Below are 27,653 nucleotides of genomic sequence, written 5' to 3' on the forward strand. Positions count from 1 at the left end.
TTTCTATCTGTCTTTTTTTCATGTGATACTTCAAATTGTGAATCAAAATATGTTTATGGAAATACCACCAGTGGGAAAAGGGCTTCAGTGACGATGAGAAATGAGGCACTTACACAAGGAAGGAATTCATCCACGGATGAAAAAAAAGGCCAGAGGCTTTTTGGGCGAGACTGGGTTAACAGCAGCAGCATTGTCTGGGGTTTATTTTAACCATGTTGGGGCTGGTGCACAGGTCTCACTGTAACTGCTAATCCTTTGCAAATATATGTGTGGCCTGCACTTGTCTGACCTGTGTGACTTATGCTGCAATAACCTGGTGGGCTGTATTCCATGTAGGCCTGTATCGCAGCATTTATTATGCTTTATGAATACTAAACACTCCAGAAAATCTCCAGCACAGGTCCTGTCCTGTAATACCCAATATAGTAATCAATAGGAGGAATGATACATTTTTTTTTTTTTCAGACTGCCAGTTGAAACTCCTGTTGCTAGAAAAGATCAAAGGGTTTTTCTTTTCAAGAACTGCTCCAATACGGATTGCAGCCAATTTCTCTTAATTTTCTTTGCGTGCAAAAACTTGTCGGGGAAAGAAAAGGCCTCCCTTTGCGTGCTTGGGGTGTTACACAAATAGGCGCATAAAGGGGCAACACATGGCTTTGGAAGTGATTGGGAATGTCGTTGAACGTTGTAATACAAGGTGAAGTGCACAAAGGTCCTTTCAGGCCGTTTAACCTGTGTCCACCTTTGGTGTTAGGGTCATTAGTTTTATGTGAATCAAAGTTCATCTAAAGGCAGCAACACAGCTGATTTGGTGATGAGAAAATATGCTTAAATGATAGAAGTTAAAATGGAAAAGCAGTGTATGTGTTGTAACAGTGTCCTTATATCAGTTAAAGAAAAAAAAAAGGCAATTTTGACTGAAAGGGATAAAATTGATGATTTGTATTGATGCTGTACCAATTCTTGAAACGCAACGGTGAAGAAAGCCAGGACAATTTATATAATTGCAAAAAAAGAAAATACAATTGATGTTTTGAATAGTGTTGCAGGAATGGCTTAGTTGTTGGAATGTGTTCTATTTTAATGCCATTTCTTTTAGAGCCCAACCAATATGGGTTTAACAATTTGTATGTTCTTTGTAAACCAATTCTGTACTGATACAGCCAATTTTGTACTGACATAGCTGCGTAATTTGATTCACGATTATAATCGATTTTTTTTCCTGTGTGTAAAAAAAACAAAAACAAAAAACCCACACAAACATAATTCGAAAAAAAGAATTTTTATTGATGCCAAAACATCAGATACATTTTTAAAAGATAATCACTTTTGAAATTAAATTAAACACGTGAAAAGCCACCGCATCACTTATGTCCCTCTATCTCTTTCCTGACTTGTCACACGGCGCAGCTTTGGAAAACGCCGCAGCAACACTTGGCTGTGATTTTGGTGGAGGTTTTTTCATGGAGCTAGCGTCAATACTTGTAAGGCAACGCCTCACACATTGCTCCCACTCTGGCAGGTGCTGTTGCTTGATGTGCTGGAAAAGATTTGTTGTGCTACTTCCCTTCGTTTTCACCATCTTTTTACAAAGTTTGCACAACACGCCGGTCTGTTCCGTGTCCGACCTCGCAAATCCAAACCACGTCCATACCACCGAAGTCACGCTTCCCTTTTTTGAACAATATCGTGCTCTGTGTCCGTGACTTCTCCATCCCTCATGTGTGTCTGTGTTACCTGTCCGTCAGGCACAAGCATGGGCATAAACCAATGTTCTTCTTCTTAATCGGACCGGAGTCTGCTTAGGAAACAGCGCCAGTCCTCCTCATGTATGTGCGTGTTGTGGTGACTGTGTGTATTACACGCACCGGGTTGAAACATTAAACTCGATTTTGAGATTTAATTTTTTTCATATCGATTGAAAAAATAAAATCGAATTAATTTGGTTTATCGCCCAGCTGTACTGGAGGCTAATTCCTTGAAAAACATTACAATGTTTTAAAGAAAAGTATTTAACATTGTCTTATGTCACCATATAAATAAAGACCAAAATAAAATTGTAAAATAAATCAAGCTGAGGTGTCAGGGTGTGCTCTGCTGGATGCACTATGTAGCTCATCTTTGGAGTGTTTTCTATTCATATTGTCTGCTTGAATTGAACTCTGGTTTGTTTACTTTCTTATTGAGGTTCATTTGGGCAGGGGTAGGAGTACAGCAATCAACTCAGATGCGGATCAAAACCCCAGACCAAGACCACCTTGAAAAGGTGCAAACTCTAGTGTGCTTTGTTTTCAGTATGAACGTGATCCAACCTCAATCTGACCCAAGAGCAGGACGCGTCATGCGTTCTTGAATCAAACCAGCCACTGTAGTCTGTTAGAGGGCGGAGGACAAGCTATGGAGACAATTCTTACTGCTGTCAATTAGCTGTTAGCTGTGCAACATGAACCAACATGAACCTATGGTATCCTGGAAGAAAAGGAGCTGTCCTTTATTGGCCTGCGAAGCCGATTTCTGACCAGTGAATGTGCGAATGCTTTGATGTGGCTTTTGTCGATACATTTAGGTGAGCTTTATTTATTACCTTTGTGAAACCAGACCGATCCAATGGGGAAAGGATTGGACCAAACAAACTGTTGGTTTAAAAACACCGTTACATCACCATAGGCATTGTTTTCTGCAATTTATGTGTGGTAAAAAAGTTTGAAGTGAGAAACCTACATTTAGAATATTAATAGTAATTTGTGTGGATTTGTCTTGCCAACCAAACAAATATGCTCATGTTACCATTTGATCATTTTATTGCAATATTATACACACTGATACATTAGATATCACGTAAAGTATTTGAGCAGGATGTGCAAGCAGTGATGTAAATCTCACTGGCATCACACCACGGAGGGAGTATGGAGCTATTAAGATGGCCACCTGACTGAGCAGCCACCCGTCACGAAACAGAGCTCCTTCTCCTCTGCACTTTCACACTGGTTTGCTGAATCTTTTCTGCCCTGTCAGGTATAAAGACGTTGTATAAAATAGCTTCTGGTGTGATAGAATACATTATGTATGTGTGCGAGACAGACAGACAGACAGGCAGACAGACAGACTGTGCCAGAACATTAGCCTTGTTGGCCCTCCAAATCCCAAGCTGACCACAAAGCTGTCAGACTGATTGATGGACAGGAGCAGATAAGCAACACTTCGCTCCCACTTATAGAGCCCCCTCTGGACCACCCGCCATGTTATAGTGCAGTGACAGTGGGGAGCGTGGTGGAAGGAAAGTAGAGGTAAGAATCACTGAACCATGGCCATATGCACTCAGCCAGCATATGATGTACATGTTGTTATTGGTCAGAGACATCCAAGAAGAAGTCGGTTTATAGAAGAAGTAGGAAAAACACAGAAATACTAAAATACATGATATAGTATCAACTAGAAATAGTACACATCCAAAAAAAGGCACGCAAATATATAGTATACATGCCAAGCACCACTTCCTGTACAGCTGTGTAGTGCAACGGGAAAAGAACTCAGTAAATATACTCCTCAGTCAACTTCCTTATCACCTCGGTAACCTGAGAAATTACAAACTGTTATTTTTGGACAATTTTGCTGTTGTTAACTGACAGTCAACATTAGTTTCAAGCTAAATATATGTAGCTGGCTCTTTCTGAATGTTTGAAAGTGATTCAGGAAAGGAAAAAAAAAACCATCTTTTTGAGCTCAGCACATCTTTTTGTAAGTGCTTGCAGGATGTATACTTTTTGGGTGTCCAATATTTCTTAATGGGAGTCCACAAACTAATGGGTGATATCATGCTCTACCAGTGGCTACAGTGTTTGTGGGCCTAAACCAAACCAGCGTTTAACCAAAACGTGACATATGAGAAAACGTCATATTTTTTTGCTCCTCAACCATTTCTTTGCTCATGGCAGCAACAGTGTCACACATGGAGGATGCAGTAATACAACCTACACCTGTTAAAGGATTAGCTGTTTGCTCGAGACGAACTAGAGTATCGACTCTTCATAGGTGTCTATTGGCACATATTGATTATCTTCTGGATTTATCGATCGGAATCGGTCCCATTGCTCAAGTCTCTTCCTCTTTGCTTATCATCTGTTGTTTATGATGTAGCAACTGTGGTAAATATGAGTTCTTCCAAATGTTTTGCAAATGAAGAAAACAATACTTTACCACTTTTGCAATGTCAACAAATATTTGTATCCTGTACAAATTAAAGATATCATATTAACTTGTTTTTATACCGATAGTAAAAAAAACACAAGTTGATTTGCATTATTAGAGGGAATGAAAAGCCCATTAAAATGCTGATTTTTGTTTGACTCGGCATTCAACAAAGATGTTGGTAGGTAGGTTGTCTCTGCAATATTTCATTCAAAATAGTATTCCGACACATGGTTGGCCTTTAACAAATATTGCGCCTTCCTGCCATTTGAAACTTGAACACAGCACATTGTAATGGGCTCTCATGATGGCTTGTAATTCATCAAACCTTTTATCAACCAGTTTTCTTCTTGCTATAGATGAACATTGTGTGTATGGCTCTGGCCCAGTGGAAACACTATATCTGTACCTGAGGGAGGGAGTTGTAATCGCTGCATGCGCCTGTTTCTATCTACACTAAAGACAATCATTGTCCACAAAACTGTTGCCAAGTGAGTTACTTGGCAGCAGTTACTGCGGAAATGGACACCTGGGCATCCGTGATATTATAATGCTTGTAAGGCCCTAGTCATCTGTGTTGGAAAATGAGGTCATGGAGAGGTCAGGACAGCTTGAAGGAGAGCTGTAAGACTGTAGCTGCCTGCCTGACAACAAAGCAACTTCTCTTTTAGTAGAATTTGGACACATAAGCTGCTTGTTAGTGGTAACCCACCACCACCTAGAACACAGATTTTCAGTCATTTTTTTCTAGGCTTGGCTATGTCAGTCGGTGGAGCTGCCGGCTCTGTTTGCCTATGAACAGCGAAGCCAGTGAGGCCTAAAATGCTGAGATTTACTACTGCGAAGCCTCAACAAGAGAGAGACAGCCTTGGCTTTTTACTGCGGGTGGCAGATGGAGGAAGATGAAGAGGCGGAGGAGGAGAAGGCTGATGACTAAAGCAAAAGATGGAAATGCAAGTAATCAACTGGCTTCTTGACAGCAGCGTATTGTCTCGTTGGAAGTTACACGATGGAATGAGAAAGTTGTTTCCAGCCGATGTGGGATTTTAGTATTGTTTTCTGCCCACAGCTTCAACGTCACGTGAAAGGAAACACAACTTATCTATTAATGAGCGATGCAACACAGCCTCCTTGTTTCTTGCAGGTTTAGAATGAACTTGTAGAGTCAGATGGAAAGCTAAAGTTCTCATTCACTTTTCAATGTTTTTTTTAAAAAATAAACACGTAAAAATACACAACAACCCCCTTTACTATAAGTTGTTGTAAAGCAGCGTTAGAAGCTGTGTGGGAATACTTTGTTCTTTGCATTTATGGAAAGACCCGTTTCTCATCCCTCAGTGTTGCCAAGGTTAGAGTAAAAAGCGTGTTATCTTCGAGAACTTTCCATTTGGCAAACACTGAATTCTGCTGCCTTGCAGGTCTGAAAGATTTCACAAAGGATATTTTATTAAGCAACTGCTCGTGCCATCACAGCGGCAACGTTTACGCCGTTCACATCGTCATTAGCATCATCAGGCATAATTGTCTCAAAGGGTTGTGAGTGACCGCAGCTGACAGGCAGGGAAAAGGGTGTATCTTGCAAGTAAGGAAGGCTGCGCAGGAGTGAGATGGCGATGCAGTGATAATGAAAACATGTGAAAAAGCGTATTTATTTTTCTTGATTTTCTGGCTTGTTTGGAAGTTCACAGACAGACATAAACGACACAATGCTGCATGAAATCTGCAGTGAAAAGAACAAGCTGCTAGCAACAATACTAACGCAGAACAACTACATCAATCTAATTCCACACAACAGCACTGCAATAAACCCTCCCATCATGAAGGTTATGATATTCAGGTTTTATTGGATCTGTTAGAGAAAGCTGTTTCATTTTGTACGCTGTCATGGTGGATCCATTGAACTTTACTCCGTCACACTGTGAGTGTTTCTAATATTTTGTGTCTCTTAAGTAGTAGGAACACCAATCAGTTTATTCATGTTGAACAGTTTTATTTTACTGCATTCAGTTGACATTGATGTACTTATTGGTGTGTGAATCTCTGAAGGTTTTCTCTGGTCATCACTTCATCTGTTGACACCACACAGTACTTTGTTTAGAACATGGTTATAAAACTTTGAGGGCTGCTTCACTTCCTTGATTGTTATTCACATTGGTTGACAGTCATGCCACTGAAAACAGACATCCAACTTCAGCTGAACTAATGACAGAAGTGAAATGAGCTCGACTCTGGCTGTGTGCGGTTTGGTGCAAACACAAGTCATTCCTGCTGGAGCCTCAGATTCAAGCCATATGTTGAGCTGATGACACGTCTACATTTATTTTTCTGACTGTCAGCCCATCAGGCACATTTGTTGTTTTCATTCTTCTTCTAAAGCGTGAAATGTATTTAAAGTCACATCAAAAATCGATATTGATGCACATTTTGACTTTACTGTAGAGAGAAAGGTGTATGGAAGTGAATGTTGGTTTTGATGAAAATTGATGAAATGAAATGTCTCACACAGAGTGCGCCGTTGACTCCCAACCCATTGATACAAACGCCACCGTATTTTACCAGGATGCATGTTAGCTTGGAGCTTGTTCACAGTGCCACTGTGACAGTCCTTTACAAACATGACACACTGGTCACAACAGAATCAACAAAGGTTTAGCAGCCCCCCTCCCCAAGTATACAGAACAAGATTTGTTCTCTCTTCGACACTGTTTTTCTGAAGGACGAATCTGTGCAGTGTTCCATAGGTCCGTTTGCATTTTCTCTTCTCTGTTGTTCATCCCATGCTCAACATGTTTTATTTTTGGTGCGACAGGCCAACCTGAACGACTCCCACAACCAGATGGTCGTCCACTGGGCTGGAGAGAAGAGCAATGTCATCGTAGCCTTGGCCCGAGACAGCGCGGGAGCCACCGGACCGAAAACCAGCTCTGTAAGCAGAACACATCCATGCATGAGATACATCAGAGGCAAATCAGCTCCTGGCTTTTAATAATCCTCGTGCTTAGTTCAACTTCCCTTTTCAACCAAAGTTCCTACTTTGTTGTTTGATAAATCAATGGTGACGCAAAAAAAAAAAAAAAAAAAGGTCAAGTGTCAAACGTGTCCCATGTTTCATGTTATGTTGTAAATACTGAGTCCCTCTAACCTCTACAAAAATACAAACACATTCCCATACTCACACGTCATTGATTATGATATACGTCCTTTTGCTTCGCAGCCAGGGTGGCGGTTCACCCCACCAGCTGTCAGGAACGGTTTGAGACTGGTGTATGTTTGAGGGGTTTTTGAAGTGGCTGCAGACAACTTTTTTGCATTAATGTATATTTATCCCCCCCAAAAAATGCAGGTTGCATCGTGTAAATTTTGTTAACAAATGAGATCATCTGCATTTATGTTGGTTCCCTACTGAGATTTCACCATGTCACACTATGTCTGCCATCGGGTATGAGTTAGAGCGGAAGTTAGCAGGAATGGGTCTTGCTTTCCAAATAATCATTACATGTCAAAAAAAAAAACCTGAAAAAAGTCATATGACTTTTCATGACTTTTGATGTCTTGTTTTTATTTTGGTTGGCGTATGAGAGTTTTAGATTGCTGAACCCAGCTGCTGTGTTTGTTACCAGATAGTTGATGGGTTTTGTGGGGGGAAACAAGATGAGAAATGACCAAGTCAGTCTCAAAGAAAAGTCAATCAGCAGGATAATGTAACACCTTTTATGATTGAAAGGTGACAGCGATGTGAGCCGAATATAAGATCGATTGCTTTGAGCCACTGTCAGCCGATCACATTTATATCACCACGCTCACGGTTTTAATTAGAGTATTGTCAATGGGAATATAATGGATACGTTTAAATGTTCCCTTCTCTCTCTCTATCGATCTCTCATTCTTTCACACACACATCCATAAAACCAAATGTATTGACTCAGTGTAGGCTTTTAGATGTGAAATGATCTCCTTAGAGATCTAGCATTTCTTGTTGCAGCAGACAACAGGAGGGTAATATCTGTAGTCTATGTCAAAATATCATGAAGGACAATGTATCACAGCCGTCTCTTTCCTGCTCCTCCTTGGCTACAGGTCTATGTGTCCTATGACTACGGGACCACTTTCACACTTGTCTCAGAAAAGTTCCAGCTAATGGGGGCCAAGGCCAAGGACGGCAGTAAGCAGGTCATCTCCCAGTTCTACCACAGCCCTGCAGACAACAGGAGGGTAAGTCACATGGAGTGCTGCACTCTGGTCACATGGTCCAGAATACAAAAGAAAGGACAAGGTAAACATTTAGTGATGCAGGAATAGGGATTGAATAACATCTGACAAAGACAGCGTGTGATTCTAGCTGCAGCCCATGATTATGCACATCAATAACATAATCTTTACTTTTCATTTCTTAATACACTGGAATTGGAAAGTGAAGATTTGTAACCAGAGAAGTGTCATGTGGGTTTCATTAACACTCATTCAGAGAGAAAGGGAGAGGGCATGACAGAATGGAGCCTTTCACCTGATGCTTTTAAAGCGATATGTCACCCGAAGCATGGATTTTGCCTTTCAAGTACTCATAAGGGTCATGAAGACTGTTTTTCCCTCCTGCATTACTTCTCTCTGACTCCAGATTCCAGAAGGAGCGAGCCATGTATTTTTAGCGTGAAGCTAATGGTAACTGACAGCTTACATCAGCGAAACTGTCCAAAAATGTCAGTTTTCTCTCAAGCACATTGCCCAGTAAAATCCACATCTTCTTCGTCCAGCTGCACGCTCAGTAGTCAACAATTTGATTTGAGCTAAAAAAAAAAAAAAAAAAAAGAACTAACAAAGTGTGATATTTAACTCGATTAACCCAAATGTGGAAGAGCTCAAGGAATTTGGTTCAACTACTGTTAATGTGTGGGCTGTGCCATGAACTTTGACAGTTGTTTCAGTCTGTAAAGACTGCAGGAGAGACTTGGATTCATTGTCAGTTGTCATTTTTTTAATGTATGATGTCAGTCGTTTGATGGATAGAACACACACAGAACTAAGTTTGGCAATATAGTGACACCGGACATTAAAGGGGACTGAGAAACATTGGATTAATTTAGCACTGTACAATTGGATAATCCAATTTTGTCATGGAGCTGGGGAACACGCTGAATATTTCCCTAAATTTTCTCAGATTGTAAAATGATGCTCCAGATGACATTACATTTCTTTCTGAAATCATGTTATGTGTTTTTTATCTCGTGTTTCCTCTTTCCTCAGTACCTCTTCGTCGACTCCACTAACAATTATCTGTGGAACACCTTTGACTTCTGTAAGAGTGTCCAGGGCTTCTCGCTTCCCTTCAAGCCGACAGACCTGCTGCTCCACAGCCGACGATCCAGCCTGGTGCTTGGCTATGACAGCTCTCACCCAAACAAACAGGTAAAAACTTGCTTCACCTGCACCAGCATTGTTTAACTTCACACCCTGTTTAGTTTAATTGCTGTTGAAACATCTCATGTGTGAAATCATATGAATCCAGATCTGATTTTAGCCGATTACCAACACAGCAGCACTGCAGTGCAATTAAATGATAGGAAAATAATCAGCGTTTACATTTTTGTAATCATTTTTTTGTAACATAAATGATTTGCTGGTTCCTGCTAAGAACGTGATGCTTTTCTTGGTCATATTTTCATTTTTGACTGCTATATAGCCAAAAAAACAAACAAACACCCATCAGCATTATATACCATTTGTTGTGCCTTGGCAGTTTGTTTAAACCCTTTTCAGCACTTGTCTGACTCAACACTTCATGTACAAGCTAACTGCTAAAAGAAGCTATTGTTTGTTTGATGTTTGCATGGAAGCTCTTTTGTTTCCTCGTCTTGAATTTTGAACGGTTCTCCAGTGTTCTCCTTGTCACATGTGCAAGAGCCAAAATGAAGGAATGAGCTTGACCTACATTTTTACAGTGCACCATCCCCCCTCTTCTCCTTCTTCTTCTTCTTCGTCTTCTCCTCCTCCTCCTCCCCCGCTTCCCTCTCTTTACACCCGTTCTCTACTCTTGCTCCTGTAGCTGTGGAAATCAGATGACTTTGGGGAGACATGGGTGTTGATCCAAGAGCACGTGAAGACCTACTTCTGGTAAGAAAACCAGCGTGTCAGCTCACAAGTACAGTATGCACTGAAGAAAAAATAACCATTTAATGGTGTGTGTGTGTGTGTGTGTGTGTGTGTGTGTGTGTGTGTGTGTGTGTGTGTGGGGTGGGGTGGGGGTGGGGGGGGCAGAAGATGTAAGCCTCTGCTTACTCAAACCTGTCACACAAGGTTTTGGGTGATAGATAATCGAAGGACTGGTGTCTATGTTCTCACCACATACATATGAGCAAGAACATTTTTGATTGAGAGGGAGCTTTCTCTTCATATTACTTCCTTGTCATCGGCCAATTCACCACTTATACATTTTAACTTGTTTTTCTTTCTCACTTTTTAATAGCTCTTGACCGATATAGCTTGCCCGAAATTGTCCTATACTACTGGTGATGGCGTATGTGTTGTCCACTATGTAATGATTTCTGTTACTGTTTGTTTTTCCAGAACGTTAATCAGATTGGGGTCATTTGAAACTATTAGATTCTCATTGAAGTTTATTATGTCACTGCACTGATGCCATTTTTGACAATCATGTTTAAACTGTAAAATATGCAGCTTCTATTACATACCTGTGCCATGACCATATTTGGGGAATCGTTGCAGAAAAAAAAACAAAAAAAAAATGAATGTGGATTTTTTTTTTGGCGCATGTATATCGATACTGGAATTTTCTTTCTCCTATTATTAATGTCAGCGTCTTTCCAAGAAATGTTGTATTGGTCTCATCCAGCTTTTAAAATATTTTTTTGATTTTCAGTGCTGCTTACTCAGCCCTCCTCCCCTTTAGACACTTTCACACAATAGATGGTGCATTACCACAATAGAAATGCACCATGCCTTCTCTCAACCTGTTTACAGGCATTATATACCTGATTATACACTTTGTAAAATGCCCCCCCATCTCACTCACTCACTCACACACACACATGCACACACACACTGACAACTGACCCATCCTTGATTACAAACGTACATGATACAAATACACACAACAGCATCTGCATGCACAGTTGTCTTTTTCTGTTCGACAACTCTGTAAAAGAGTGATAATTGCGACTGACGACTGGTTTTCTTTTCTTTACATTCAAGTCCAATGCATTTCTTTGAAATTGATGCAGAGCTTGTGCCATGTTGTCAGGCAAATGTTGTTTAACCAGAAAAAAAGGACAAAACTCGCAAACAATATTAATCCATGTAACTTAAAGGAATATTTCACCAAAAATGGAAAATTCAGTCTGTATCTACCCAACCTCATGTCAGTTGAATGACAATGAATTTTTAGTCCACAAAACAGGAGAAGATCTCACAGTAATCAGTCAAGCTAAAGCAACCAATTTTCAAACATAGAGAATACAATGTAAAACCATCAAATTAAGTGTTCCAGTGTCCTGAAGCCTCAACAAGCCAAGTTGCTTGGGCAAACATCACTGACACCATGTTTTTAGCCTCCATGCTCATTGCAGCCTACAGCTCCCAGCCATGATGTCATGTTTTCAGTGAGGCTAATAACATGATTTCATGGTTTTCTTTTGTGTATATATATATATATATATATATATATATATATATATATATGTTTGAATGTCAGTCACGGTTCACTTCAGTTACCGGGGAGATTAGTGCAAGGCCTTTTGCTATGAAACTCCAGCAGTGTTTCATTGACTAAAACATTCACCTGACTTTCCATCAGCATGAAGGTGAGTAGATAATGACTGAATTTTCATTTTCGGTGATCTGTCGCTTTAAACAGCAGACTAAAACACCAGCATAGCTAATTGTGTGTCTATTTCTGCTCTGCTCAGCTCGCTCTTCATTAATTAAAGGATTACTTCGCTGCTGCTGGAAAGATGAAGGTCTATTGGAATTGGGTCACCTGTGTCATACAAATGTTCAGTTATATTTTAAATCAGCACCCCCTGGCCTGAGAAAAGGCAGAAAGTGTGTTATTTACTCAAATTGAAGAAAAACTGAACCACAATGTACTGCGCTCACTGTCTTCCAAGGCCACTCCCACTGTTTTCCAGATGCGCTGTCGTCAGAACGAATGTTTTTGAAAACACACTCATTCCTGATGGTGAATAAATCAGACACATTGTTGGATACGCTATGATGTCACAATTTTTACATATTTTATTTTATTTTAGGTTTAAAGCTTCTCTTTATGTATCTCTATCACATTTCTATATTTGACAGTTTACTCTTAAGTAGTCCTCCTTGTGTGTCACCCTGCTTGTTTAGCCTTGAGCGTGGAACAAGATTTTCCTTCTTTCCTTTCCTTTTCCTCCGTGACGAATAAAAGATCCTTGATCCTGTCCAGATTCAGCACAACTAACTTGTAGCTGGAGGACTGAACTGCAGTAGTTACTGTTTTTGCTGTTTTACATGAGGTTTTTTTTTTTTCCATGTGAGTTTTTCTTTTTAATATTTGAGTTATGTAGTGTAGGATTTTACAATGTCATGAGGATGCAAGGTCACCACGATGAGCTCCTCATCCTCACGGATAGGCAGGACTCTTCCTCGCTTTATTCTGGCTGGAACAGGTAGCCGTGTAAGTCTGGTTCTAGCAGTAGACTATCTCATCTGGCATGAGTTTGAACGTTGCCTGTAATGGGGTTACATGATACTTTTTAGGATTTCTTTTGTGGTGTCATCACATGCCAACGATAACAACATGAACCTGTCAGAGGCTGAAGTTGCTAACTTGAGCAGTTGCTATTGTTAGTTAGCATTTGTTTATATTACAACTCCACAAGTCCATACAGGGAGAAAACTATGAGTGTAAATTGTCTTGATGGTATCCGGTTTGAGACTGGCATCGATAGTCAACAGGAAACAATGCAATGAAAGTTTCCCACAAGCTATTGCATTTATATCAACTCACAAAGTCAACCACAAAAAAAAACAAAAACACTTGAGCATTTTATCAATAATTGGCAAATACAAATTCCTAAACAGTAAGCAATTTCTTCGTAAACAAATACACAAGCCTAGACTACTTCAAGGCTTTCCCAAAAAACACCTGTGACAAGATTACAGTGTTTCAGTATTCACTACAGACAGCGTGGAGATGAAGTTGCTCATGCAGCCATGTTTATGCATGACACTGATGGCTTCAGCAGTTTATTTGGATGCTGCCTCCGTACAGATTGATTGGTGCTTGGCAGGATTTTTTTATTCCGAGAACAGTAGTTTATTTCCTGTTGAAAAGGAATCAGAACCTCCTCGTTGCGGCGCTTAAATACTTGACTTTTTTCGTCTCACCTGTGGAGACAGCACTTGGTATATTAGCAGCAGTGGTGAAAAACTGTGTGTCAGGTCTGAAAGGGCTTCAGGTTTGCTTTCACTTTGTCACCTCCGCCTTGAGTGTTTTGATGTATGTGGGTGGAAGTTATTGGCTTGAAGTACCACCGCTTTCAGTGTGAACTTTAAACTTCCTCTACTCTAAGTAAACAAAAAGAGCGTGTGCTGTGCGGCAGCAATCATCCCTCCTCGTCTGAAATCTGATCTCTCTCATGTTGCTCCGACTCAACAGCAAACTGCTCATGACCCGTCAGCCTCACACTCGTGGCTGGGTTAGTCTGTTTACAAACAAACACAAGATGATGTTTATAATCCTTGTCATGTTGCTCATTACTCATGCAAAACACAAGTTGGATTTAGTGCTGTGATGTCATTGACACAGGATGCTGATGTAAGCTGCTTTTTGATTTGCCTGTGTAGTGGTGATGTGTGGACTGTCATGATGCAGATAAATGTGGGACTGGTTTCCATTAAAGAGCAGCGCTGTTGTTTTTGAAGAAGAGAAAAGACAATCTCCCCTCTGTGAATCAAAATAGTGAGGCTGCTTTTACTGAGTTTGACAACGGCTAATTAATGGACCTTAGGGCTCTTCCACTGCCAACAGGCAGACATTGAAATCAATGACCGCATATCACTTTCCTGTGCCAAACTTCTGCAGTCTGAGTATGTTACTTTTCAAGTACAAGGCGCTTTTAGTAATCTAAAAAAGTTTAGTGACCATCGGCTCTGAACATCACAGCATCATCCTGTGTGAGGAAGTGCCGTTGCACTGTTGTGCAATTAGTTTCTGCTCAGAGCTCAAGCTTTTGTCACTGATAAGATTGAAAGATGACCCTGTAACACACACACACACACACACACACACATGCACGCACGCACAAACACAGACGGTATGAGCACACACTCATCTCCACATCTCACTCAGATCATGTTCACTGTTACTACAATTGAAGGCCTCCTGAACTGATACTGATATGAGAGAAACCAACAGCAAGGAGCATATTTGTAGATGATATCCTCATACAGAGCAAACAAAACAAGTCATCAGGACAAACTGGCTCATATTTTGCCATCCACTGTGTAAAAGTTCACATTCTCATCTGAAAAGTGAAACACAGAAGCGGAAAAGCCTTTAACCTGTTTTATTAATTTTAATCTGACTCAATGTGTCATAAACTGATTAACGCTTGTGCTCCAGAACCAAAAAGCGACCCACCCCTAATCCATTTAATTTCAGCTGCAGTCACTGACCCCCCCCCCCCCGCCCCCCATCATAGGTTTCTTTTATAGATTGTTTTAAACAGTGACGGTGTTTAGCGGATAGCCAGTTTAGTTCAGATAAAGTCTTCTTAATGCTGAGGTGGTAAACCAGCCAAGACAAACGGCAAATTTTTCCCAGGACAAAGGCGGCACAAATACGGATTGATCTTAAACGTCCTCCCCGTGGCTTCATCCAATTTGGGTCTAATCCTGTTTGTTCTGGCTTAAACAAGTGGTGTTACTGTTGTGCTGCAAATCAGCATTAAGGCGTCAAAAGCCAGAGTCTCCTGCCTCACTCTCAGCTTGCTGCTGAATTGTTCAAACCAATCTGATTGGGTTGGCCTCCACCCAAATCCTAATCCTCTGTGATCTCACTGCTAGAAGACAGACTGAGTGTGGAAATCCTCTGTGTGTACAATGAGAAGTGAAGAATATCCTTATCCATATGGATTACAGACAGTGTCACAAAAGCTACATAGGGAGTGGTTTTAATGGATTGAGAGAAACAAAGAGAAGAGAGTCTGTTATAGATTGGGCAAACCTTCCACTGCAAGAGTCAAGAATAGTCCAAATAAACCAATGTTGGCTGTGATTCAAAATCTTTTTTTTTTTTCTTTCTGATGACATGTAGTAAGTATATCAAGAAATGTATTCAGTTCTTTGGTCTGGATGATGCCCCATTTTTAAAATACTTGGACACTTAAATCCAAAAAACATTCCAGAAAAACTTCAGGGAACGACAAGATGAATTGGTTGAAAACAAGAAACTTGGAAACACAACAGGGGAAAAAGGGTGTTTGCAAGACTTTAATTAATTCAATGAAGGGACAGAGACAGACTGCAAATAGCCCTCCATGCACTTTCATCCCAGACAGCATCCATCAGTTGAACAAGGAGCTTTGAATGAAAAGCTCAGAGGCAGCGCTCGGCCGAGACACTACCCCCTCTGTTCAGTTCTCGAGACTCTAGAGGAAAACACTGATTTCGAAGGCAGACGATAAGACAGAGTCAACCACCTCCATTCATTCTGGCTGGCCTCCTTGCCACGGTCTCTCAACGTCCTCGCTGTACACTGGTGGCCACAAATAACCAAGCTGTTTTTCGAGGTTGGCAGATATTTTTAGGTTGAACACACTTGATGGTTTGTATTTTGTACTTACATTTGTTATCTAGATCATATTTGTCATTTTATAGCTAAAAAAAACAAACAATGAAGGCTCTTTGACTGAAAAGGCTTTTGAAAGCCAGAATAAGGTTTTAGGAGCTTGTGGAGGTGCAGCAATGTCCTCCTGCAGAATTCAGCACGTGATTCACATCTCTCCATGCTGTAATGACTTCACAGAAGAGATGTCTGCATCTCGGAACCTCAATTCTTATCACCTTCTAAAAAACTGTGGAAACCAACAACACGGAAATAATTTGAGCACCAGATAAACAGAGTTTAGATTTCAATTCTGTAATCTCACTGCCAGCAAGTGACAGTGTGAAACTGCATCATGCTGAAAAAATCTTTTGATTATATTCTAGATCACTTGTCTACAAATTCTGATTTAGTGGGCCACCACGCAGACAAAGCTTGGAATACCAAACATACCCCTCTTTACATTTCTTATGGTCTCCGTTTGTCAACACCCTGGGGCTCGTGCCTCTGGACCAGAACTGCGGTGGCGGGATTGTAGGGCTCCCCACCATAGAAAGTTATTTTTATTTAATCTCATAGACAGTCAACTGTTTAGCCAAGCTAGCCTCATGATTCTGTTTGAAATACTTTCAGACCCCACTGCATACACGAACGGTCCGTTTTGAATCATTTTGACTTTCTGACTCATGGAAAGCAGAAAGACTGTAGATTTCCCCTAAAACTACTGTATCTCTTAATCACATCACGTATTTTGAGTCTTTTCCTGCATGGTGTCCTTTGAGTATTAATATTCTTCCACCTCCATCACAGAGACTCCCCTGAAACAGTCTGGAGATTTCTTGGGAGGCCTCCCTCACACTCTGAAAACCACTGATCTAGATGATTGTTGAATTTTCCAGCCATAACCTCAATAGAAAGACACAATTTAAAGGGAAATGATGGCACAATTTGAGACTGCTGCAGAGAAAGATTTTGATGATGAGACAAATGTGAATCATGCAGATGAAGTTATAACAAAGGAGTGATGTTAAAGTTTTATTAGATGCAAGGGGAAGAACAGAGTTTGTACACACTACCTGTGGTACTCAATAAAGTAACCAAAAAAGGATAGAGTGGTGCAGAAATAACTCAAAAAATCTTGAAATAAGTAGCATTGTTGTTCTGATGTTATGTAATTGTAACAAATTTCTTAAAGTCTGGGATTTCGAATGGATGTAACGCCTGACTGAAGGTCAGTAGGGAACACTTTTGACTATGCCACGAAATACCCTCGTAAAAATCTCTTAAATCTTAAACATGGCAGCGACTAACAAGTGGCAAATGAGACCACAGAGGATGTCGTTGACATAAAACATACAGATGTCATCATGCTCAAAGCAGAGGTGTTAAACTAGTTGTGGCAATGCTGAATTGTTCACGTTGTAGCTTGTTAGGCACTTAGAAAGATTGCATTTACGTTTCAAAAATCCTAAAAGTGTTTTTGTTTGTCAAGACTGTCCTACAAAAAAGTGTCCCACAAATGTTTATTTGTCCCAAAGCTTATTTTCAGATCTCCTGGGTTGGCCTCCAACCCCCCCCCCCCCCCCCAAAAAAAAAAACAACAACCCCAAAAACATGCATTGTTGGATAGGGAATGGTAAAATGTGAATGTACACAAATTTACAAATGTTCTCCCACCTTCTTTCTCCATTCATTCCATCTCACCCTCTACTTCCTTTTGTCCTCTTCCAGGGGTGTGGAGGCGTACGACCCTGCCACCACAGTTCTGGTCCAGAGGCACGAGCCACAGGGTGTCTCCACTATACTCAGCAGCACTGACTTCTTCCAGAGCGAACAGAACCGCAGAGTGATCCTTGAGCAAGTGGACAGCTTCCAGCTCCGGGACAAGTACATGTTTGCCACAACCAAGAGGGTAAGACAGTAACCCAAACACTCACACTGCAGTGTGAGGTCCAAATTCCAGTTGGCATCTAAAAATACATTTATTTGAACTGTAAACGGTTTTTAGGAGCATATATGCGTATTAGAGGTATTGCCTCGGTTGACGACACTAGTGGTCACTGTGCTGAACCTATGTACACGAAAAAACTCTTTTGATCTACTGCATGGCACCAAGGGCCCCTATAATTCTAAGAAAGAAAACGTCTCAAGGGATGACAGCGAGCTAGATACATAGTTGATATAGTTTTACTAAGTTATGTTTCAGCCTTCCCAATGGGCCTCTGGCTGACATTCAAGAATTAGATAATTCACTCGCTTTAATTAATGTATATTAATTGTGTCAACTAAAAGACCTCCTTCAACCTTCAACTTTCAGTGCAATCGGAGGAGTCGTCGAAGCAGAAAACCCTGAGAGAGATGACAAAGAGAGGCTGCCAGCCTAAAATCTGACATGACAAACTGTTCTTTCGTGTTAATTAAAGGATGCATTATTCTGACGTGTGTCTACATTGGCAGGTGCAAAGCACATGAACACCCTGCCTGTTATACAGGCAAAGGGAAGTGTCAGCACAAATATGCTAACAATCATAACTGAAACATTCCAACATGAAAGATTATGATAGTGACATCACATGCTTCATCTCAGGGCGCTTTGTTGGATTCCTGAAGCTCCACAGACACACTTTCAGGCCTCTGTCCTAAACTGTAGTCAGTTCTTTAACAACAGGATAAATATATATACTAAGCATATTGGTGGCGACACCCCCCCTTTAAATACTCTGAAGACTTTGAGTTTTGCTAAGTAGTGTTAGGCTGGGGGATGTGGCCAATTCAGGCATTTGGCCATTGAACAGGAAACTTCTGTAACTGGACTCAGCATCGTCAAATCCTTTCCAGACTTCACACGGTTAACAGGAGTCCTGGCCTGAAGATGTCTGTAAGGTGAATTAAAGTCCAAATCATCACACCACCTATCACAGGAAGTTATTACAGTTTTGTATTCATTTGTGGCAACATATCTAATAAGTGTTTTCTTCAGCACCACCTTGTGTATATGGGGAAGTAATATTTTCCCCACAGAGCATGTATTAGTCTGCTCCTTTATGCAGAACTTCAAGTTTGACCCTGCTTTCGCTCTGTGGAAGAGCCACATAGTTCGGTGTCCACCAGGGTTCATTCATCACTGCTTACAGTTTTAACTAATGCCTAACCATGATAGTCCCAGGGGGAGTAGGTCACCGAGGAGAATGTTTATGCTCTCTAAATGCTTTCTGGTTAGCAGTGTAAACAGGAACTCATGTCCCTTTTTTTTTTTATAAGTGTTTAGAATCTTGAGCTGTCAGACAAGGCCAAGCAATGTAGTGAAGCACCAGCTCAGCATAGTGTTGTGAGTGTAGAAGATGCTAAGATCAATATTTGGCTAGTTGTAATGTGGAGCGTTGTCTGTTTGTCATTGTTGGTCTCCAGCGGGAGCCTCAGTGAAGCAGCAGACGAACAGATAGCAAAGCAGATGGTGAAGAGGACTTGAATCTCATCTCCATTCTTGTTACACAGACTGCCTCGGCCAGATTTGCTTTCTTCCTTGTCGCGTTTCTGCTTTGGTGTGGGCTGGTTTAACAGTTGATTGTAAAGAGAGGCTGGCAGTGAAGGACTTGACCAGTGAGATGATATCAGATGGTTCATCATACGTACATCAAACCAGTGGGAATGCAACTTAAACTTAAATCTTTTATCTATCTATTATTTGCCAGTGAGAGACAGTAAACAGCAGTACAGAGACGTGTGTGGCAAGCGCCTCTGCAAATAACAATAAATTGATGGATAGATAGATGCAGCATGAAATGTATTGTTGACACTGCGATTCTGCAGTTTACAGTGTCTTGAGCCAACAGACAGTGCTTGAAGACTAATGAAGTTGTCTCATAATAATTCCCAGTGGCTAACGTGGTCAGAACCAATTACTCTTGTGGTCCAATAAGATCCAGAGGTTAATCTGGAAGTCATGAGAGACTGAGGATCTGTGAAGCAAGATGTTGAGTTTGGGGAGGGCATGTGCAGCCAGAGTACATCACTGCAATTACGTCAATGGCTGCTTTAAGAAATGTTCCATCACAACAACCTCCCTGAGCCCTGTTTTCGCCCATAAAATGAGGAGGAGGATCAATGATGTCATTTGTTATATTAAATATTGTTGTGTGAGTTCGCCAAAACTGCAGGCTGACAGGGCTTACAGTACAAACTGTGCAACTGTATACTAGAGAGAGGGAGAGATGTTACTCAGTGAAGTGTTTAGTCTGCATGTAAACAGTGTAATATTAGCGTTCACATCCATGTGCATTAGCTTAATGGCAGTACTCAGTAAGAGTGAACACTGGCAGATCGTAAATAATCGTTACAGTTTCATGTACGTCACATCAGTGGCCTAATTACATTAACTGTATCCATAACAATTTAGATGATGATGGTCTGATCTTTAACTTAGGAGCAGTTTCTCATTATAACAATGAGTCCACTGCTACGTAGCAGTCACCACAAAGTAGAATTCCTCTTCCTCTTCGCACATCACGGTGATTCAGTCCAAGAACAGTTTTGGTCTTGTTGTGGCTTTATTAAGATATTATTGCAAAAATATAGAATATCAATGGCTTTATCTATTTTGAGCACAAACTCCAGCTGAGGACAGCAAGACTCTCCCATCAGTTCTGGTGGTCTCCCTCCACATTGACCACCAGAACTGATGGGAATGTGCTGTGACCAAGCGCTAAGCTGCTAGCATGTTAGCTAACAAGACAACTAGCTAGTACAGCTAACTATAATTACGTCCATGCTCATTAGCTTTAGAGAGAATGATTCTTCTTGTTGCCTTTTGTGTCTTTGCACTAATAGGATTAGAATAATGGAATATCACAAGTGCCCATGGCAATGCCAAGCTTCATGAGCTAATTAAAGAGCCAGGAATGGAGAGTTTTATCTATCAACAGGGATTCCTTAGCAATAGAGTGCTAATCAGACCTTAAAGACCCCAAGCCTTTGGTGGCATTGAGGAGACTCAGGCAAGATAACGGACTAAGCAGATGTAATGGGGATGTGGATAAGGCCCCTCCCCTCTCTTCCCAGCTATCTCTCAGCTGTGCTCCTTCTCATTTAGATCTTAGATTCCAGGCGAGACTTAGCTACAGAGAGGCCAACGGGGAGGGGAAATGCAGGGAGGAAGAATTCCTACGGCTTAGTATTTTACAGGAAATTCCCAGATAAAATTTTTTAGAGCAACATTTTCTCACAAAGTAGAGATATTACTACTCACTGTACGGGTAGTATTTCCATGGGGTACAGGAGAAACATTTCTCTGTCACTTGCTAAAATCCAGCATTTACTTTTATTCCTCATGTTCTTTTACAGTCTAATAAGTGAGCAGTGTCCCTAAAAACAGGACCATAAATTCAGATGAAAGAAAGTGAGCTGATAAAGTTGCAAATATGCAAGTCACGTCACAACGTCTTTGCTGCTTGATAGAAAGTGTATAGATAACAGGGATCTCATTTCAGGTGGGTTTGAGTGTGACTGACTTGCAGTTATAGCAAGTATGGACACAGTATGAACCACCAACCATTCCTGATCTGTTAATCAGAGTAAAACAAAATACGGGATGTCCCAGCGAATGACGAGACAAGTTGGATTCTTTCAGAATGGTGAAAATTCATGACTTTTGTTTTAATATCGCAGAAAAGGTTTTCAGTTTTTCCCAATATTGTGCGGCCCTGCGTTACAAGATGTTGCCTCTCAGGCTACATAAATGGCAACACAGAAAGGAGACACACAAAATAAACTTGGTCATGTGCTTTTTTTTTTTTTTTTTTTAACGTGAAGTATTAATTTGGAAACCAAGCTGAGTTGTTGGGGGCTGGCTCTGGCGCATTTCTTACTAATGAATAGAACTGACTGCTGCAGCTGAAAACAACCTTGGATAAGTGGTGAGAAACTAAAATATGAGTTGGGAGAAGTTCACTTGAAACAACAAGGGTGCGACTGATGTTTGTTCATGAAAAAAACTCTGGCGTGGCACCTTTCAGTTGGGTTGCAGTTATAGCAGTTGGTGAACTTAAAGACGAATGATCTCTTAGACTTTCCTAAATCAAAGATGGGCATTTCTTGAGGGTTGGGGTCAGTACACAGCCAGGGGATCATGGATTCATTATTTGCTAGAAGCAGGCTGCAGCCAGCCCTCAAATAATTTGGCCTGTGACTTTTCTAGCTTGTTTCGGTGCCATTACAGGTACCATTGGATTTAACAAAAAGAGGAAGCAGCAGTGAGCAGGCAGGTCATTAACAAATTTCACTTCATTGCTGTTTGCCATGTGGGAGTGGAGCTCTCCCTCTGGCAAAAAAGGAAGACATGTTGAGCAATTGCCTCTGCATCCGGCTAAAACATATGGTCAGAACAAATACTAGTGGGTGTTCTATGTTTGAGCTGTCATCAGCGCCTCAGCAGAAATAAAGGTGTCATTTCATGCCTGTTTAAACTACGGCTAAAATTTTGCACAAAGAAGACAGTGACAGTATGGATTTGGTCACCTGGCAAAATATGAGTCAAACGTCCTCTTCCACCTCTGTATTAGTCTGTAACAACTCCTGAGGAACCATAATAATGAAAATGTTTTTTTTCAACAAATAAACCTTACCAGGAAACAAAAAGATAGATGTAACTGCTTCAAAAAAGACTGGGAATGGTAAGAGTTCTCGTTTGTATAACGTTGGCCTTTTTTTTTTTTTTTTTTTTTTTAAATATCTTTTCATTTTAAGTTTCTGCACCAGTGACAGGTACGGGCATGCTTGCAAGTTTTTGTCCCTCCCGTTCTTGTTTACATGATATCTCAGAAATGTCTTGAGGGCAAGTCTTCAAATTTGCAGATTAGGTATTGGTGGTTAAAGGATTCAAGGCTGCTGTTGCTACTCAAAACACATGACAAAACTACTGGCAAACTGTCACAGAGATATGTCTAATCGCATGAAATGATGGGATAGGTGTTATTAGGATTTTATCCATACCTATACTTATCAATACCCTTATTTATCATACTCTATCATTTGTATTTTTGCCACAAACGGGCAAACCTCAGTTCCTTGCACGAGCCCGATTTCTCGTCATTCTACACACTGCCACCTCTGTTCTACGGCTGTTGAGATTGCAACGATATAAAAAGTCATGAATAGCTCAGCTTTAATTGTCAGACAGTCACATGCTTTGGAGGTTATCAAAGGGCAACTGTAAAGGTTTGGATAATTCTCCTCATCTTATTAAAACTCTTCAAAAAGATCTCAACAACGGAAAATAAATCTGCTTTAAAAAGATTTCTGTTATTCTTATCCTATTGGTAAGTGCTGCAGTTGCAGAAAACTCCAGATTTTGCACGGTCATTAGTATTGGCCGAGTTCCAAAAACACCGGATGTGATAGTGTGTAGTGTTTGTTTTACTGTATCTCATTCAGAAGAGTCTCAGCCCAGGAATTTGTGAGTCTAGAGACAATCAGCAGCACACTGTGGAATTTCTGACTCCCTGATGGCTGCCACTGCAGTGCAATGTGTCTTTTCATAGGAAAAAATATATCCCTGTGGCACTTTCAAGTGAAAATACCTCATAGACAGTCTCCAATTTGTCTCCGTGCACTTGAAAACATTATATAGAGTGTAAGTGGGACAAGAGTCGGTATGTAGCTGTTAGTAATGAGACTCTGTTTCCTTTTATCATTCTTCAGGCTCTCTCCGGTCTTCACCTCCGTCTCTCTTTTGTCTCGGTGTTGCAGCTGCTTTGCTTTCATGTCACACCACACAGGCGATGTGGCCGCTACACTAGATAAATCAATAGACTGGAGAGAAAAGGCTGAAATGCTCTGTTGGAGACTGGAGATGCTCAGGCATTCTAGGGTGGACACAAATCTTCATGGACACACATATTAAGAAGCCTCACTGTGGGCAAGATCATTGATGAACTATTACCGTAAATAATTTGCGCACAGAGGTACTGCTTCTCATTAATGCAACATATGTTGGATTTAGTGCAGTGATGCCGTCTGCAGATGTTGCCAATGCAGGCTACTTTTCAATTTGTACATGCGGGTCATAATGATAAATGCTGGTTCAGGCAGTTTTGCATAAAATTCATACTGTTTTAAGTTTGTACTCTGAACCAGAGGGAACTGACAAAAGCGGAAATGAAGCCAAACGTTGTATAATAGGAGTCTGGATTATCAAGCAGTCACAAGACCAATTCTACCGCATCGTGTACCACGACGAGGTGGCTGGATGAAGCTTATTTCACATTGTTGAGGACTTTTATATTTACTCAGGTTCTGATCTTCTTGTGTCCGGCACAGAATGGCACAGCTGTCATACCAGTGTCTAGCCAGCACAGATGCCATTTTCTCCCTCTGTACCCACATAGTTTAACTATTTGCTTGCACTCATGTATGCCCGTGGGTGTGCTCATTTGAAGAAAAAAAAAAAAGTAGTCAAGTGATTTGTTGGCATGTTATGCAAAAGGACCAGGAAAGGCCTGGTTTTAAGTCCAGGGTGCAGTGTTTTTCCTGTTGAGGTGCAAATATGTCTGGTTCTTAAAGGGAGCAGGAGATGACACTTTCATCTGTTATCTGTGTTACACCCGAAACACACAGATATCATTATTTTAGAGACTAATGACAACCCTTGTGATTTGCACACAAAGAATAGTTAGCATATAAGTGATTTAAATGCTTGGACACGCCGCAAAGGCACTTTTGCCCTGAAGGCTTTCGATGACTTAAATAGGCCCAATCGTATCAAGTTTGATAAAAAAAAACTCAAAGCGTATTATTACATTGGCTGTCTGAAGTGTTTTTTGTTTTGTTTTGTTTTGTTTTTTGGTTTGGCATATGTGTTAAGCAGTTGAGTGAAGTGCTTTCTCTGTGTCTTCTTCTTCCCCAGAAACTGTTTGGCAGCCATGAACCATCGTCTGTTCAGCTGTGGGTCTCCTACAACCGCCAGCCCATGAAAGCTGCCCAGTTTAGGACCCGCCACCCTATCACAGTGAGGCTCTTTTTTTTATGGCCCAGAGGAAGTGATGCATGCATTAAGTATTTGTGAAAGCCCCGTCTGCAGCAATAACAGGATTCTGATTTTTGATTCCTGATTTTTGAGAATTTTCATCCATCTTTTACCGATCGCTTTTGTCTAGAAAACATTTAACTGACTCGACCTTAATTACAGCGAATTGAGTTGATATAATCACCTAAAATGCATCATATTGGAAAAACAATCTGAACGTGTTTACGCTGTTACTCTAAAAGCATTGTTCTGTTCTCAATCCAGACACATGATTCACTACATTTAAATGCATGAAACAGACTGAAATTTCATTTTTTTAAATGAAAGAAATCAGATAAAAAAATATAAATGCTTCTTAAGAGGGATTGGAAACAACTGGCCCATCTCAAACATAAGCCTTTATATCGATGACCCATGTGTAGACCAAAAGGTTTTGCGTGAGCCACCATACAGTAGGCTGCGCCAAATCGGCCAATAAATGAATTTATTCAGTGACGGGTGAGTGACGGAATGTATATAGGTTTGATGGACTTGTCTTTACACCATCACATGATATTTGTTTGAATGAAATCTGGTCTTCATTTAAAAGTCATAGTATATTGGCTGGAGGGAGGCATTTACTGGAAAAAAAAAAAAACAAAAACAGAAGGAAAAACTGGGGGAGAATAATGAAAGGGGAAAAATAAGTGCTCTTCACACTCTGGTCTGTGTGCTAACGGCTTGATCTCACCAGATCAGGCTGTCAGCGGCCTGAAGAAACATAAGGCTTTGTAAAAAAAAAAAATTTCTCAAATTGAGAAATAAAAACTTGTCTGTATTTGTTCGCCTTCAGTAAAAACCTGCTGTCTTGTGTGCTCTAAATGAACAAAAGCCACGGCTACTATTTGAGGAGATGCGTTTAGCTTCTCACTACCCGAACAGGAAACAGGGTGTGGAATTGTACCGACAGACACGTCAACCGGCCCGAATCATCCCACACACCTGAATGTTTATTTTTCTTCTTTTTGGCTCACTTTGTATGCAACCTTATGAGAGTGGTATAGTCAGTGTTTTAGGATTTCGTGAACAACTCAGATGTTTGCATCCAATATTACGATATAGTAAAAAATTGTGTTATGATTCTAAAAATATGCACAAATTACTGAGAATTTCAAAATATGCATTTCTCAACTCAAACGTTTAATCCTAAAATGCCATAGAAAAAAACACAAAAACAAACATTTGTAGAGTACTGTTTTCAAAATAAAATGTTTTACTAAATTGAATAAATAGCAATCAAACTATCTTTTATTAAAATGAAGCAATTCCTGAAAAGTATGGTAACAATGGCATTGACAATGCATCACACATTTGATTATATTTCAATATGCATTTTAATTCTATCAGATGCAGAGAGATGTGGCCTGTTTGTGTTGAGTTATGTCTTAGTAATTAAAGATTATTTCAGGGGATAAGAGGACCTGCAACCTCTGGTGGAGACACGAGATGGGCTTTGATCATGTGACCTTCCTCTGACATTACAGTGTAACTTAGGACGAACAGAGTTAATATGTATTTAACTCTGATGAAATATTCTACTCTCAGGTTTCATGTATTCACCTTTTTCCTGGCATTTCAGGCAGATCCCACCTTCTGTGGAGAATGAAACTTGCTGCGTGTTGTCATGTTCTATTTGCTGCAGAGAGACGTAGAGGTCAAAAGCTGCAGGGAAATCGAGTTAGCAGACCAGCAGTTTAGAATACATTACCATAGATATGTGTCAAGAATATATTGTAGTTGCAGTCTGATGAGAAGTCGGTTATTAGAAATAAGTGTAAATCCTCCATCAACTTACTCTCGCTGTTCTTATCTTCCTTCCAGGAGTATTACATAGCTGATGCATCAGAGGATCAAGTGTTTGTGTGTGTGAACCACCTGAACAACGTCACACACCTGTACATCTCAGACACACAGGGCCTGTCCTTCTCTCTGTCGCTGGAGAATGTTCTATATTACAGTCCAGAAGGCTCCGGGAGCAACACACTCATCAGGTACACATGCACAGACATTTCTCAAAATCTGGGTAGAGATGAAGCATTGATTCATCATTTTTCAGTCAGTTAGACACTCAACTTCATCTTGACCCTGTTGGAGATCTCTCTATGAACCGCAGGTGGATCTCAGTGTGATTACAGCAAGAAGAGACTGTTTTTTTCTCTCTCTTTCAGACACATTTTCTGTCAGATGGGAGATTAAATTTCACCAGCACATAGAGATCCGATCAGCCCTTAAAGAGATGATCAAACAAATTATTTTGATCCATTATTGACTGATTAGGAGAGTCTTTGGAAGAAGAGCTGCTGCCGCCACAGACAGTCATTGCTCCTGGCTAGTTAGTTGTCGACGAGTACCACAGGAATGTATGTTGCTATCCATTTGGAATAGATCTGGTCTGTGTGACAGTGTCACACTCTACCACAAGGTCAAGCCTCAGACAGATAAAACCTCCACACTCTTTATTTTGTTTTTGTTTTTTTTTAGATTGAGAATCCTTGACTTTGTTTTTAAAATTATTCTTACACCTCCATTAGTATAACCAGTTACTGAACCTGGGGTATGTAGCTGTCTATGTTGCTCATTAAAATTAAT

General features: G+C 40.5%; 1 protein-coding gene across 1 annotated transcript in view; it reads left to right on the top strand.

The window, feature by feature from the left end:
• The window catches only part of sorl1 (sortilin-related receptor, L(DLR class) A repeats containing), a 73,462-nt gene that overhangs the window by 9,490 nt on the left and 36,319 nt on the right, over window positions 1–27,653 (top strand). The window contains exons 2-8 of the mRNA XM_086216017.1: window positions 6,998–7,114; window positions 8,266–8,400; window positions 9,430–9,591; window positions 10,229–10,296; window positions 17,738–17,918; window positions 24,906–25,007; window positions 26,886–27,055. Of these exons, the coding sequence (XP_086072143.1) occupies window positions 6,998–7,114; window positions 8,266–8,400; window positions 9,430–9,591; window positions 10,229–10,296; window positions 17,738–17,918; window positions 24,906–25,007; window positions 26,886–27,055 (935 nt within the window). The remainder of the gene's footprint in view (window positions 1–6,997; window positions 7,115–8,265; window positions 8,401–9,429; window positions 9,592–10,228; window positions 10,297–17,737; window positions 17,919–24,905; window positions 25,008–26,885; window positions 27,056–27,653) is intronic.

The sequence above is a fragment of the Aulostomus chinensis genome, chromosome 10 (assembly GCF_037954235.1).
Source record: "Aulostomus chinensis isolate RoL2024-O1b breed Wild chromosome 10, RoL_Achi_v1.0, whole genome shotgun sequence".
NCBI lineage: Eukaryota > Metazoa > Chordata > Actinopteri > Syngnathiformes > Aulostomidae > Aulostomus > Aulostomus chinensis.